Source organism: Beta vulgaris, chromosome 6 (assembly GCF_026745355.1).
Source record: "Beta vulgaris subsp. vulgaris cultivar EL10 chromosome 6, EL10.2, whole genome shotgun sequence".
In the NCBI taxonomy this organism is placed as follows: Eukaryota; Viridiplantae; Streptophyta; class Magnoliopsida; order Caryophyllales; family Amaranthaceae; genus Beta; species Beta vulgaris.
In genome coordinates this window covers 36448664-36463377 of record NC_079207.1, presented here as the reverse complement: position 1 = coordinate 36463377, position 14714 = coordinate 36448664, and the positions used below count along the sequence as shown (strand labels likewise).

Sequence of the window (14714 nt, the reverse complement as noted above, 5' to 3'; positions counted from 1 at the left end):
TGTCCTCCACAAATATTATACAATCTCATAGTCCAAAGGAAAAGTGGCCCACTAATATTGATTATTCGAATTTGTTGGATATGGAATCTATGGTTTTAACACTATTTCGTGGAGGGCATCTCTATTTCTACGATGTGTCGAGTATGTTCACGTTTCATATCAATAGAAGCAATGAAGTTTGGGCTAATGTTGAAGATGTCAATACAATAATAGATGGATATCGTTCATATTCTGATTTTTGAAATATGAGTTATATGATCTACAATGCATTCCTTCAAGAACTTACAAAGTTGATGATGGCTATTTTGAAGATATTGATTTAAACAATATACGGAGTGTTGTCATATTAACGGTAAAGTATTGCTCGATTATATTTCTAAATGAAACGAATAACGTAGTTTTGAGCAACACTAATTTTTAATGTTCTTTGTTATTGTATTTCTTTTTATGCTATTCATATTTCGAATAATGTCCAATTATGGCATAAATATTGAACTAATGTTCTCTATCATTTTCCATTTTATTTTGAGTATTAACATGTTCACCAACAATGGAATTCATCACTTTCAAAGCAATTATAGTTCCATGTATTGATACTTTGTCTACCTTTGACTACATTATTGCTTGGTCCAAATTCAATACCTAACAATCTATCGAACATACTTAATGCATTGTCCTACCAAATTGCAATAAATTTAATCCAGCACAACATGTTTCATTTGGGTCTATATAAAGATCTATTTGGTCTTCTCTGTTCATTCCATCACCTCCAAAAAAACGATTTTGTTCCTTCTAAAAAAAATTCCCCTTATTTCATGTTTCATATTTTAGAAGTTTAAGATATACAAAGTATCATCTTCTAAAATGGACCCAAAATGTATCAATGATGTGAAAGAGGTTAACAATGTTATGCTCAAATTCTTGGACCAGTGGTCCATGGTTGATGATAAACTTACCACATGTCTTCAAAGTTTAAATAAAATAGAAGAAGAAGAAGAAGGTGAGGAAGCTAAGGGTTACATTGCTATGATCATCTCTTTTCGTAATGCTACTGAACTTGCAACCAAAGGAGCAAAGTATAACATTGAGTATTTGGAATCTCTTATTGAGAAGTGAAGTATCAGGATGTATTTGTTAGCTACTACTAACTTATCTAGCAAAAAATAATAACCTTTGTTAGTATTAATCGTAGTTGTTTAAAATGTTAGTTTCTTATTTTCAATGTACTAATCGATTATGTTCAATGAGTTTTCATGTTATATGTATTATTCGGTTATGGTAAAATAGAATATATTTTGTTGTTTCTTTTATTATATGTCTTACAAATCGATTTGTTAAATTATTTTTGGTATACATAATATAAGTAGTTTATTTCATTTATAATATGCATAACATAACGTTAGAAAAACGTTTCATTTTAGTTATACAAGTGATAATAGCACGTTTTCATAAATATACGTTATAGAATCGTTTTTTTGGGAAAACTATAACCTATCAAAATGGTATGACAAATTTAAAAATAAATGTGTGATTGTTGCACCATAATGTAAAGGCCGGAATTCTACAATTTCCCTAATTAATCTACTCTCCAATAAATTATAATAGTCAATCATGTGCAACTTGACAACCATTAAAAAAATGCATTCCTAATTTAAATCACGTAATTTTATGAACTGTTCTAATCAAGCTTTAAATATGATAATAAATCTATAATTATATTTTTTTCGTTTTAAAAGAAAAACAGACATGTGCAAGTAGATCATTTATATTAAAACTAGAATTTTTTGCACGCGATGTGTGCTTGAATTTTTTTTCGAAGCAGAAACTCGATTTTCTTCGGCGTAAGAGTCAAAATTTGAACATTAGACATACGAAGTATAATTGTTTTTAGTTGCAAAATTTGATTGGTTTAGTTTCTGTCACTTAAGTCTCTCACCATTCCTTTTTTTTTTTTTACTTTTCAAAGTTAAGTTCTTTGAGCAAAATAGAAATTTTATTGAATTTAGTTATAATTTCTAATATTATAATTTCTTAGTTGATTTTTGAATTAAGTACAATACTTCATAAATTATAAAGAAAGTGGACACTTTGATTTTAAGTCAATTTTTTTTTTAGGTAGTAGTTTGTGAGTGGTTGTTATAATTATATTTTTGGTAATTTTGTTTGAAGCTCCATTTGATTTGTAAGTGAATTTGTAATTTAGAATGGGAAGAGGGTAACATAGTCTCTTCATTTGGGGACACCATAGCTCCCCCATTCTCTGATATAATAGAGATATGTACTTTAATTCTTGAATGATAGGTCCAAATATATGTAAAATTTTTATTATATCTAGGAAAAACTATAAAAAAAAAATTTCCTTGTCTAACTTCTAAATTCGAATTTCACTACAAATACACCTCTATTTTTTATCATGGTCCACCATTAATTATGATGGTTCTTGAGAATATTGATTTGTAAGGAAATTTTTGTAAATATTTTTGTATGTATTGACGTTCTAGGTTGTTGGTTTTAGTTTGTATGTTAATTTTAAGTGTTAATAAAGTTTCCTGACTATTTGAGTGATTTGCATGATTTTTTATAACGTGATAATCTGAATTGTATGAGTGATTTGTAAAGTTTCTTCTTTTAAGTGATTTGTTAGTGAATGTTGTAAATTAATTTTCGTTAGTTTTCTTTGAGTGCCAATTTTGATTTTGACAATCCTTTTGTAATTTAGAAAGGGAAGGGGCAAAATAGACATTTTTTAAAAGAGCACACCATTGCTCCCCCCCCCCACTTCCCTTATATAATAGAGATTATTCCTAATTTGGATTATATGATTTTAGGTATTGAATATAAATTTATGGAAATTATCTTTCATTATTGTGGATCTTGATCTTGTTCCTAAAATCAACTTAACGTGTCTTAGTGTAATTAAAGATGATTCACTTCTTTGGCATAAGCGTCTAGGACATGCTAGCTTTTCATTACTTGAAAAACTTAGATCAAAAGATCTTGTTTTGGGATTACCATCCATAAAATTTCATATTGATCAAGTTTGTGATGCATGTGCACGAGGTAAGCAAGTTAGATCCTCTTTCAAGTCTAAAACGATAGTAAGTACCACTAAACCATTAGAACTAATTCATATGGACTTATGTGGACCTATGAGAATTCAAAGTAGAAGTGGAAAGAGGTATGTATTAGTCATTGTCGATGACTACTCTAGGTATACTTGGGTTATTTTTCTCTCTAGTAAAGATGAGACTTATGATGAGTTCCTTGTCTTTGCTAAAAGAGTTCAACATTTGAGTGGTCATAAAATAATGCATATTAGATCTGATCATGGCAAAGAATTTGAAAATTATAAATTTGATGACTTAAGCAGAGATAATGGCCTAGATCATTATTTTTCAGCCCCTAGGACACCACAACAAAATGGTGTTGTGGAAAGGAAAAACAGAACATTAGAGGAAATGTCTGGAACCATGTTAATTGCTAGTGAGCTTCCAAGGAACTTTGGGTTGAAGCTGTTAATACTGCTTGTCACATAATTAACCGTGCCATGATGAGACCTATCATTAACAAAACTCCTTATGAGCTTTACTTTGGAAAAAAACCCAATATCACTTATTTTAGAACATCTTGGTGCAAATGTTTTGTGCATAATAATGGAAAAGATAATCTTGGAAAATTTGATGCAAGGAGTGATGAAGCAATATTCTTAGGATACTCATCACATAGTAAAGCTTATAGAGTGTATAACAAAAGAACTATGTGTGTCGAAGAGAGTATTCACATAATCTTTGATGAATCTGACAAATACAATCCAAGCATACAGGTTGATGACTATGAAATTGGGGTGGTACGACCAAGTGAGAAAAATGCAGATTCAAATGAAGAAGAAGAAGTAAAAGAGGAAAGGAACGAAGAAAATAGAAATAATCACAACAATGATGTTCCTATTCCTCAAGGTGAAGAAGCTATTTCTGTTCCTCAAGATGAAGGAACAGAGTCTACTATGGCTAACAGAGGAACAACTGATCATAGTTCCTCATCTACTCAAGGAACTCACGAGGAACAACATGTTCCTATAAGAGAGTTTCAACCAAAACCTTGGAGACAATAAAAGTCACATCCAATGGAACTCATAATCAGTGACATATCAAAAGGTACGCAAACTAGATCTCAGTTAAGGAATTTTTGTGCATTTCATGCGTTCCTATCAATGATGGAACCAAGAAATCTTGAAGAAGCCCTAACTGACTTTGATTGGATCACTACCATGCAAGCTGAATTAAATGAGTTCGAAAAAAATAAGGTATGGCATCTAGTTCCTTCTTCTAAACAACAAAAAGTAATTAACTTAAAATGGGTGTTTAGAAATAAACTAGATGAATATGGAACCATTGGTAAAAGGTTACAATCAACATGGAGGAATAGACTATGAAGAAACCTTTGCTCCTGTAGCTAGATTAGAAGCCATTAGAATTCTAATTGCATTTGTTGCTTATATGGGATTTAAATTATATCAAATGGATGTTAAGTGTGCATTTCTAAATGGCTATTTAAATGAAGATGTATATGTTGAACAACCCCAGACTTTGAAAACAATAATCTCCCAAACCATGTATACAAGCTTGATAAGGCTCTTTATGGGTTAAAACAAGCGCCTAGAACATGGTATGAGAGATTATCTAAGTTCCTTTTAGAAAACAATTTTAAAAGAGGAAAGGTTGATAAAACCTTGTTCCTAAAATCAAAAGGAACTGACATTTTACTTGTTCAAATATATGTTGATGACATCATATTCGGAGCAACAAATGAAACATTATGCAAAGAATTCTCAAATCTCACGAGTAATGAATTTGAAATGAGTATGATGGGTGAGTTAAATTTCTTTCTTGGGTTACAAATCAAACAAACTGAAAAAGGAATAATTGTTCACCAACAAAAAATACATAAAGGAACTATTGAAGAAATATAGCCTCGAAAATTCAAAGATAAATCACACTCCTATGGGAACTTCAACTAGATTAGATGAAGACTCCATAGGAACAAGTGTTGATCAAACAAAATATAGAGGAATGAAGTGGGTCTCTTGGACATGTGTTATATGTTCTGCCTAGACCATCACATACAAATAAACTTTCCTTCTCTTTTCATCCAACATCTTACACATTGCATAGAAAACAATTGTGTAGTTGGTTATGGCGCTTTGATCACCTCTCTCCTTCATCACTTTAAGGTAAAGATAACTGGTTGGCCCACTTTGGGAATTAAACAAGGAAATATCCTTAATGAGAAAACTCTTAATGGTTTGGATCTCTCTGTGCAAGAGGGAGTACTAACTCAAGGGAGAACAACTCCCAGTTCCTATAGCAAGAGGAAACTGCCCAAGGCAGTTGAAGAGGAACTGGTAGATGTCATTTTGGAGGAACAAGTTCCTACACTCATTGAACCCAAGGAACCTAAACCAAAGAGGTGCAAAACAGTAGCCAAAAAGCCTACCCCTCCTGTTCGTACAAGAGTTAGGCAGAGCTCTAGACTGAAAATTGCTCTCTCTGCCCCTATTCCTTCCAACAAAGACTCTCCATTAGTTCTTTCTAATGTGGAGGAACAGGAACCAAACTCTAGTAAGGAACCAACTCCTCCATCATCACCTAAACTCTCTGTTCCTCTCACTAAACTTTCTTCCATCTCTCCCTCATCCTTTTCTGTTCCTTCCAGCTTTGAACAGATAAAGGATGAGTTGACTGGTCCAAATCCCTTCTCCACCACCTCTACAAATCTTCCACCACCACCACCTTTTCTTCCTCACATATATACCACCACCTCTCCATCTATTTCAACTCTAGGAACTGATGGCCCTTCAAACACAACTACCCCAGTTCCTCCACCAAAACCTCCTATTGCCTCTAGTTCTAAGGGTGAGGAACAAGTTCCTTCGGATGATTGTGGCTGGGTAAATGAAGTTTGTCTTCCTGCACAACACATGATAAAATTTTATAATCATCTTCACTGGACCTTAGATAATAAAACTGACAAGATGCTGGGTTTAATGAAAGTTCTAAGTGATACGGTGATTGAGCAACAGAAGAAGATGGAGATAATCGCCCTAGCCCTTGAGAGTTTTAAGCAGCAAGTTGGTGAAAATCATGGAGAAGTGATGAAGAAACTGGAGGATGCGGTTGAAGAAGAAGTTGTTGAGGAACACCATTCCCCTTCCCTTTTCTAGTTCTTAGTTCCTGTTTGTCTTTCGAGGAACAAGACTGATTAGCTTTGTTTCGTTTTTTTTTTCTTTCTTTGTCTCTTTTTGTAGTTAAAGGAACAAGTGCTATATAATTATGACTTTTTCTATTTTGTCTTCGTTTGTGATTTATGTGCATAATTTCTTCCTTGGAATGGCTAGTATTCTGTGATTGTTGTTTGAGCTAGTCTAACCTTTGTATATTCTAACTTAACCATGTTTGGTGCTTGCTCATGGTCTCAAGGTCTTGAACACAATTCATGAAATCATGCAGAGTTTGCTCTTTTTGAAGATGACAAAAGGGGAAAAGATTTAAGGAACAAACTGAGTAAAAATACAAGCATAAAATAAGAACAAAAATGATGAAAAAATTGAAAAGGTAAATGAAAAATCAAAAATAAAAATTGAAAAGGTAAATGAAAAATCAAAATCAAACATTAAGTGGGTTACTTAATTCTGTTTTATTTTTCATTTCCTGTTTTATTGTTTTATTTTTTTTCATTCACTTATATTATTTGTTATTTCCTTAGTTTGTACCTTTGTTGTCATCATCAAAAAGGGGGAGATTGTTGAACCCTAGTTTTGATGATGGCAAAGGAACAAAGATGCAAACTAAGTAGTGGACTAATGAGTTATTTAAGTGTATGAATTTTAAGGTATCATTGAAAGGAACAAAGAGAATACTAAGTCAAGGAAGAAATCAAGTGAGGATTTTGAAGACTAAGTGAAGATGTTTCCCTAATTGATACTGGAGTAGCATTGGAACAAGAAGAATAAAGCAAGGCGTTTTATTTCTAGTTCCATTGTAAAGGAACGAGTAATGATGGTAAGGAACATTGGCAATTTTATTTGAGAATGATAGTCTGTTTCTTTGTGAGGAAATAAAAGGAACTAGACTTAGGCTCGAAGCATTATAACGGTTCACTAATGGAAGTTGAGTAGATTATGCCTAAAAAATAGGTAACCGTTTTAATCTAAGAGAAAATCCGATTTTATGGAAAATCTTTTTAAGGAAAAGATTTTGTTTTTCGAAAAAGATAAGAAAAATATTATTCGGTTTTTTAAAAGGTTTTTATTCAAAGATAATATTTTTTAAAGGATTTAATTTCAGTTTTAATATTAAATCTGTTTTAAATTAAATTTGATTTTCCGGTGATGCTCAAGTAATTCCTATAATCTAGGAGCAGTAACTAAAACATGCCCACGTCTAAGCAGTGATTATGGAATCATGGGATGTTTTAAGGAACGTGTTCCTTGAGAGAAGGAACATAATGGGATAATGGTTTTTCACAAATACATACACGTTTTAATTCCCACGTTCTATATTACTGTCACTATAAATATTGAAGTCTAAGGAAGTTCCCAAATGTGTATGTCTGACTAAGTGATTTAGTGAGTTTAACTAATTAAAGTGTCAGTGCCTTCATTCTCTCATAATAGCCATTTGTTCTTTACTTACTTACTCTAATCCCACTAAACTTATTTCGATCAATTGTATTTTGGTTTTTGGGGTAAGGGGATTTTGAGTGAAGTTCTGTAAGAGAGAAGCTTTGAGTAAAGCAAGTAAGTGTGAGAAAACTTCGAGTGAAGTTGAGAGGAACTGCTGTTAAGGGAACAGTGGCTCAGGAACTTGAGTTTAGGAACTCAAGGGTGTGGCTCGAGAATAGAATTAGGTTGTAACAAAGTTGTTTGGCCTAATTAGTGAAAAAGTTGAGTTTAAAATCCATAGTGGTCGAGGTTGTTTCTTCTTGTTGGGCCCAAGAAGTTTTTCCTCGTAAAAATCCCTTGTGTTCCTCTAGCTTGTTTATTTGTTTAAGTTTAAATTTCCGCAAAAAGTTACGTTTATTTCTACACATATAATTCACCCCCCCTCTTGTAGTGTTCCTAGGGAAATATCAGTACTTATTTGACCTTAATTATATTTTATTATATATTAGTAAAAAATTATAACAGTTGAAGATTAATAAAATACTCATTGAGATGAATCAAACAACACTCCTACATGACTATATTTCTTTTCTCATATGTTGAACATAATTTTAAAAGATTTTCTGTAATTGTGAATATTGTCAATATTTCAAACAGGAAGAGCAAAAAGAAACGAAGGGAGTATTGGATTGATGGGTAACCTAAACTCATCTAGATCCGCCATTGTCAAACTCATTCAAATGTCCTCTACTTCTCCACTAGAGATTATGAGGTCTTTTTTTAATCATAGAATATAAACTTCACACTTTATGTGATTTAGGTTTTGTTTTGTTTTATCTTTATTTAAGGTGGATAATTTATAAATAATTACTGAAGATTATATGCATATGTCATTTGTATATTTTTTCAACGTTATTGTAGTATTTTCTTAGAGTATATTATATCGTATAAAGTATCAATGACTTGTTTCAATAAATAGTTATTTATTATCATCACAATGTAATTATGATAACTCAAAATTTTCATATTATTTAACACTAAATTTATTACTTACTGTAGAGCAAGGTGCTATTTAAATATCTACCACTTGAGGACAATAATATCATAATTCAATTTATGTTTATTATTGTCTTTTAAAAATGATTATGTAATTATATCATGTACATATAAGGCTAATCTCTATCATATATTATAGAGGGGAGGACTTAATGTCTACCTTCTTTTACCATTATACCCTCAATTAACAAAAACATCTATAACAACTCTAATTTACAGGAATTTTAAAAAACAAGAAAAGATACAATGAGCTTTGCGCAAAATTTTTCGTACATGTTATTACGCAAATGAACTTTGTATTTGTTTTCACAAATATCACGTGTAAACTTGCTTATTGTACAGGGTAATCAATTGGGTACAAGGGTATGGTCAAATAAAAAAGGCTCTTAATGGACGGGACCCATATATGATAGACATGGTCTTTATTTGATAAGATTGTTATAAAGCTAACAATAATAAACAAATATTTTTTTGTAAAATTAAAAGAAAACGGTAAAAAAAAATTACTCGTACTCACTTCTACTTTCTCCATCTCATTGCTTTATTCGTTTATCGACCCGTCATACCAACGCGCAACCCACTATGACCCGACCTTTATTTAACTGTAATAAGGTGAGCACTCAATTCACTAATTACACACATTAACCCAATCCATTTTTTAGTTATCAAACTTAATCACATACATATAAGATATATTTTTACCTGGTCAAAAAAAAAAGATATATTTTTACAAATACCCTTGTTCAATATTTTCGGCCCATATGCAACAATAAATCCTAAACTACGTTATACAAATACAACAAAGAACATACCCCATACGGAATCTGAGGCTGGAATAATTCTTCAAAGTTCGTTCCAGGTTTTTCTTTTTTTTCCTTTCATGTTTCTTGCGATTGATTAATGATTATTAATATCTACTCGATGTGATTATCCATATTCATGCGATTGATTGATTTTATGGCGGTTGTTATTGTGTGTATCACGAATTTATTTCATGTTTACATGTCTTTCATCAAATCAATTTTTGAAATCTGGAATGAATGATCTGCTATCCCTGGGCTCCGGGCGATCGCCCCTCCTACGCTGGTTTAGGGACGGGCCTGGCTGATTTCAATCCAATTATGGGTTTTTAATTAGATTTCAAGGATGAATATCACAATATTAAGTTTTCTTTTTTGCAGTTTTAATTATGGGTTTCAATTACTGAACATTTTCCTGCTTTTTTTTTTTTCTTTTTTCCTTTTTTTGCAGATTATATCATTTGTGGGAATTATTGTTTAAAGGGAGTTAATTTTGCAAAATTTAATTTGAGTATAGATAAGGAGAGGAGAATATCTGATTGATTTATGTCTATTGCATTTCCCAACCTTTCTTGGTGGTTGTGGAGTGGTAAAAAGAAAGATGCTAAACTGCAGAAAGGGTCTTCTCTGAATTCTTCACCTGAATTGAATGTGTTGGAACTGGATGTTTTGAAGTTTTCTGGTATTAGTGAGACTGAGAGTAAATTAGCTTCGAAATCTAGGAGGGTTAGGCGAAAATGGCACCGTCAAGAGGGTGGAAAGATTGATATGGAGCATGATGGTGTTCTTGTGCCTTCTGATGGAGGGTGTTCCTCTGATTCTGATTCAGATGCCTCAGATTGGTCAATTGGTTGGTCGGAGCCTCATGCTTCTGGGTTCTTGAGTGAGGATGAGATTGATGGTGGATTTGGTGTTCTTGTCCGTTGCTATGGGCGTGGCTCTGGAGGGAAACAAGACTTCAGAAAAAATGCTCGAGATAACAATGCCACTGTACCAGAACTTTATTCTGCTGGTAATTCTTTATGTTTTTGAGAATCGGCTTTTTGCTTAATGTTTCATTTTGTTTCCAGGAAGTGGAAAAAGAATCAGTTTTAAAGACCAATTAATTTGCTTAGTGTTTCCTTTAAATATCTTAATCATGGTTTCTCTCTTGTGGAGTTCTGTTTTTCTCAAGCTTGTTCTGTTGTTAAGCTTTAAGCTAGAATCACTTGTGTGACAGAACTGTTGTCCTTGAACTACCGTGCGCACAATTTCATCTTGCAGTAGTATATGTAGACACTTGGCTATATTAAATTTGAGGACATCTGCATTGCAATGCTCTTTTTCGTCTCTCTAGAGTTTTAAAGAATGAAACATGGTAGTCATCCAAGCTCTTTTAGACTTCTAGCTGTTTCTGTTCTATTAGCCTTTATTAGACTGAAATGGTTGGGATGTGAACTCAAAGCATCTGTGTGCAGATATGGTTGTATTGGTTGTCGTGAAAGGATGTAGTTTGTTCTGGCGGAAAGTGATCTTATAGAACGGTGGATGACAAAGAGTGATGTACATAACTGTTTTGGGGAATGCTGCTTCTAAATTAATAGATCGGCCATAGATAATGATGTGATTAGTCTGGACGTCTTCTTAGTGGGCATTGTAGGAGATGGTAAAAACATAGATAAGTTAGTGTTGGATTAATTTGTGGCAGTTTTTATTTATTTTATTATTTAGTGTCCTAATTAGATTATGTTTTAGGAAAAACGATCATACCATTCCCAACCATTGTTGGTTTATTTTATAAGGCTCAACTTTTGATTATTTCATAGTGGTTTGAACTTTGGGTACTGTTTTTCGAAACAGTCTTTTACCTTAATTAAATGCCAAATTGGTTAATCATGAGACCTTATACTCTTTCATAAGTTAATTGTATAAATGGGCTTATGGAAGAGTAATATGTCTCATAATTAACCAATTTAGCATGTTAAAAATGGTGAAGTACCATTAAAGAAAGAAATCCTCCAAAGTTGGGACCACTTTGAGATAATCAAAAGTTGGGATCTTTTGAAGCAAATCGACCATAGTTGGGATCTTTTAAAGAAAATCGACCATAGGTGGTATCAATCTTTCCAATTTTTAAGCTAGTCTCTTATCTTGAGCTCATTGTTATGTTTCTTGAGTAGTGACATGAATTCTGATGAAATTGTAATATATTTATGTAAAATTCACAATACCAGAACAAGGTTAAACCCTTGTCAGATCACAAGTTCATTAGTGAGTATACCCCAAACCAAGAACTTGCACATACTCCAAATTATCTTTTTTTTTAAAAATCACTCATTCAGTCCTATCTGGTATCCTTTCCACAAACTCAATAAAAAGCCTCACTATCAATTAGGTGAATTTGCTAAAATGAATAAGAAGCATACAAAAGTTGTTCTTGATTTTATGCTTTCATTCCCATAGCATGTCAATGATCGTCTTGTAGATGTATATCACAAGTTCGAATCACTTTAGGAATTCAATTTCAATAATGTCCAGGTTGGAGTTAAAAAATTATGATGTCTCAGGTGTCAGGTCCCATTGCCTCCATATTTATAATTCTTTCAGCACCGTCATCCACATCATTATGCATCTTAATGTGATCGACCTATGTAGTGATGCTCGTGAGATTAACTTTACACATACTAACTTTGGTGGTTAAACTTGACGTCTTACTTGACCGTGTTATCCTTAAGGAGAATTTCATGCTTACTCAAGGAGTTCCTAATGAAGTACATTTTGTCTTAGTTATTACTTGTTTGAAAGGATATATGTTTCAGTGGTGGCAATAATCTCCTGTAGTTACTCGTCGGGAGCGTAATGAAGCAACTTAAGAATGATATTTGGGGCTAAGGAACTCCAACTTGCAATCTGGAACATATGACTATATGAATGAGGGGAGTGAGCTTGACATACTTGCTACAGAAGCAACGGTGGTCGATTTGTGAAAGAGTGCGTAGCAATGAAAGATTAAAATCAGGAGAGTGAGGCTTCAACTTTAATTAGGTTGGGGAACGACGGAGGCCCTAACTTTTTGTGTGGGAAAGTTATACTCCCAGTACATATTATGTAGTCTGTAGAGTAAAAGAACAGAAAATAAGAAACTAATGGATAACTTAGCATTGACTTAACCGAGGGGTAAAACGTAGGTCAAATAACTAGTTTAAGGGTACTATGTGGAAGAAAAAAGAACATTAAGGATATAACCTAAAAAATATAGTGAAACACAGGGGTACTGTGTAGAAGTAGCCAAGATCTGTTTCTCAATATGAAAAGTGTTTCAATGGTTCATCCTCTATGTTTTGAGATCTAAATACTTCTTAAAATTTCGTTTTGAGAATCATGAAAGAGGTGCTTGAGGATAGAAAGCCGAAAGATTCCTTTACCGTAGTCTTCTGGCCACAAAGGAGTATGCTGTAGATGGAGTTGACCATGTTAACTTGGATGAAGCACCGTATGAAGGTGAAAGTAATGAAAATGGACAGCACGTGGTGAACATTCTTGTTTTTGAGCTACCACTTTCTCCATTCTGAAAAGTGTGGATCTTACAGACGTGCATGTCACTGTGAATTTGTGGCTTTTATCTTAGTGCCTGGTAAATTAGCTTATTAGTAGGACTAACCTATTTTGAACATTGTGGACTAGTGAAATTCTTTTTCTTTTTTAACTGTCGTATCTCTCCATTATAGATTTGTGGAATACAATGGTTCAAATGTGTTTCTTCATGCATGGGTTATACTTCTCCACCTTTCTTTATATGAGTAAATTAGATAAGCGCTCACTTATTCTACTTTGTAATTTTACCATTAGCTTCATACGATGCTGAGCTTTTTGTTTTCCATGATTATTTAGCTTCTGTGTTATTTTTGGTGGTGTTTATGATTCTTCCCAGCTTAAATTATCTTAGGATATTATGGACATAGATCATCTCTTATTTCTGGATAGATGCTGTGTATGTCGGTATGTCCTTTAGTGGGAAAACATCTAGGCGATTATGTGTTCAAAATGCCTATGCTACAGACTTTGGGTTGTACTTGTACAGAACCATTTTAGGAATGAGGCATATTTCGCTGTTTTTTTTCTTGATCCTGATCTGTTTTTCTTCTTACGCTGCTCGCAGATGGAAAAAGGTACATGGAGCAGTGGCTTTCCTCTCTGCGGGGCAGCTAAACTTGCCAGAGTGCTACCTGTTGCTTCTCTGCTGCTGTTTAGTTTGTGAACTACTTGACCATTGTGATCATAAGCGCGGTTATATCAGCTTGTGTGTTTGAACTCTTTAAAATGTTCTGCAAAACTTTGATGGACTGACAGCAAGTTGATGAACAAGAAAAGTAAAAATAAAGAATAAAGGGAAGGTAAAATAAAACCAAAAAAATATATTCATGATTTGAGGTCATAGTGTCATTTTAACCCTGGAAGAAGCTGTGGCTTATCAAAAACATAGTTAGGCCAAAGGTTGAGTAAGAAATGCATCATGCCCTCAATCTCCTTTAGTGTTACTGTGATCGTGAATTCTTTCATTTGTGCAAGTATTATTTGCTGTGCTTAAGTCTCCGTTTTCTATTACAATGTAAATAATTTGGTTTCGATCACCTTTGTATATTAATCTGCATTTTGATTATTGTGAATAACTTGGTTCATGGATTGTAAATACTGTTCTAATTCATAAATAATATCAAGAACTTGGTTTGTCATTAGATCAAGTTTGGAAGGATTTTAGAAGGTTTGTTATATGCTTGTTGGCGGTGAGCTGTCGTTTTGTCAATCTGATTCGTTCTCTTTCTGCATGTTTATTACTGTTGAAATCTTTCTTGCTTTGAAGTTTCAATCAAGTGATTCTGAGATTACGTGTGGAGCAATACACAAATTTGTGGATATTACGTATGGAGAAGTAGTAGATACTATATAAGTTCCTTCAAAAAGAAAACTAGTAGATAAGTTTGTGGCTACTTGTCATTTGTCAATGCTTCGAGTAGTAGGTTTTCAAAGGAATCTACCACTTCTAGCTTCACTAATACTTACTAGCATTTTTTGTACGCGATGCGTGCTTCGATTTTTTTAGAGACAGAAATTTGATTTTCTTCAACATAAGTAAGAGTCAAAATTTGAACCTTAGACATACGAAGTATAATTATTTTTTGTTGCAAAATTTGATTGGTTTAGTCTCTATCAAAGTCTAT

The 14714-nt window shown here is 33.0% G+C and overlaps 1 protein-coding gene across 2 annotated transcripts; it reads left to right on the top strand.

The window, feature by feature from the left end:
- Positions 1–9428: 9428 nt before the first annotated feature.
- On the top strand, positions 9429–14231 carry LOC104896642 (hypothetical protein). 2 transcript variants are annotated; one of them, XM_010683411.4, is made up of 3 exons: positions 9429–9575; positions 9968–10528; positions 13655–14231. In XM_010683411.4, exons 2-3 carry the CDS (start codon positions 10063–10065, stop codon positions 13702–13704), a joined length of 516 nt encoding a protein of 171 aa, XP_010681713.1. In that variant the 5' UTR covers positions 9429–9575; positions 9968–10062; the 3' UTR covers positions 13705–14231. The 2 variants fall into 2 exon arrangements, with proteins under 2 accessions (XP_010681713.1, XP_019105847.1); XM_019250302.3 differs by having other exon boundaries at positions 9486–9564.
- The last annotated feature ends 483 nt before the right edge of the window (positions 14232–14714 follow it).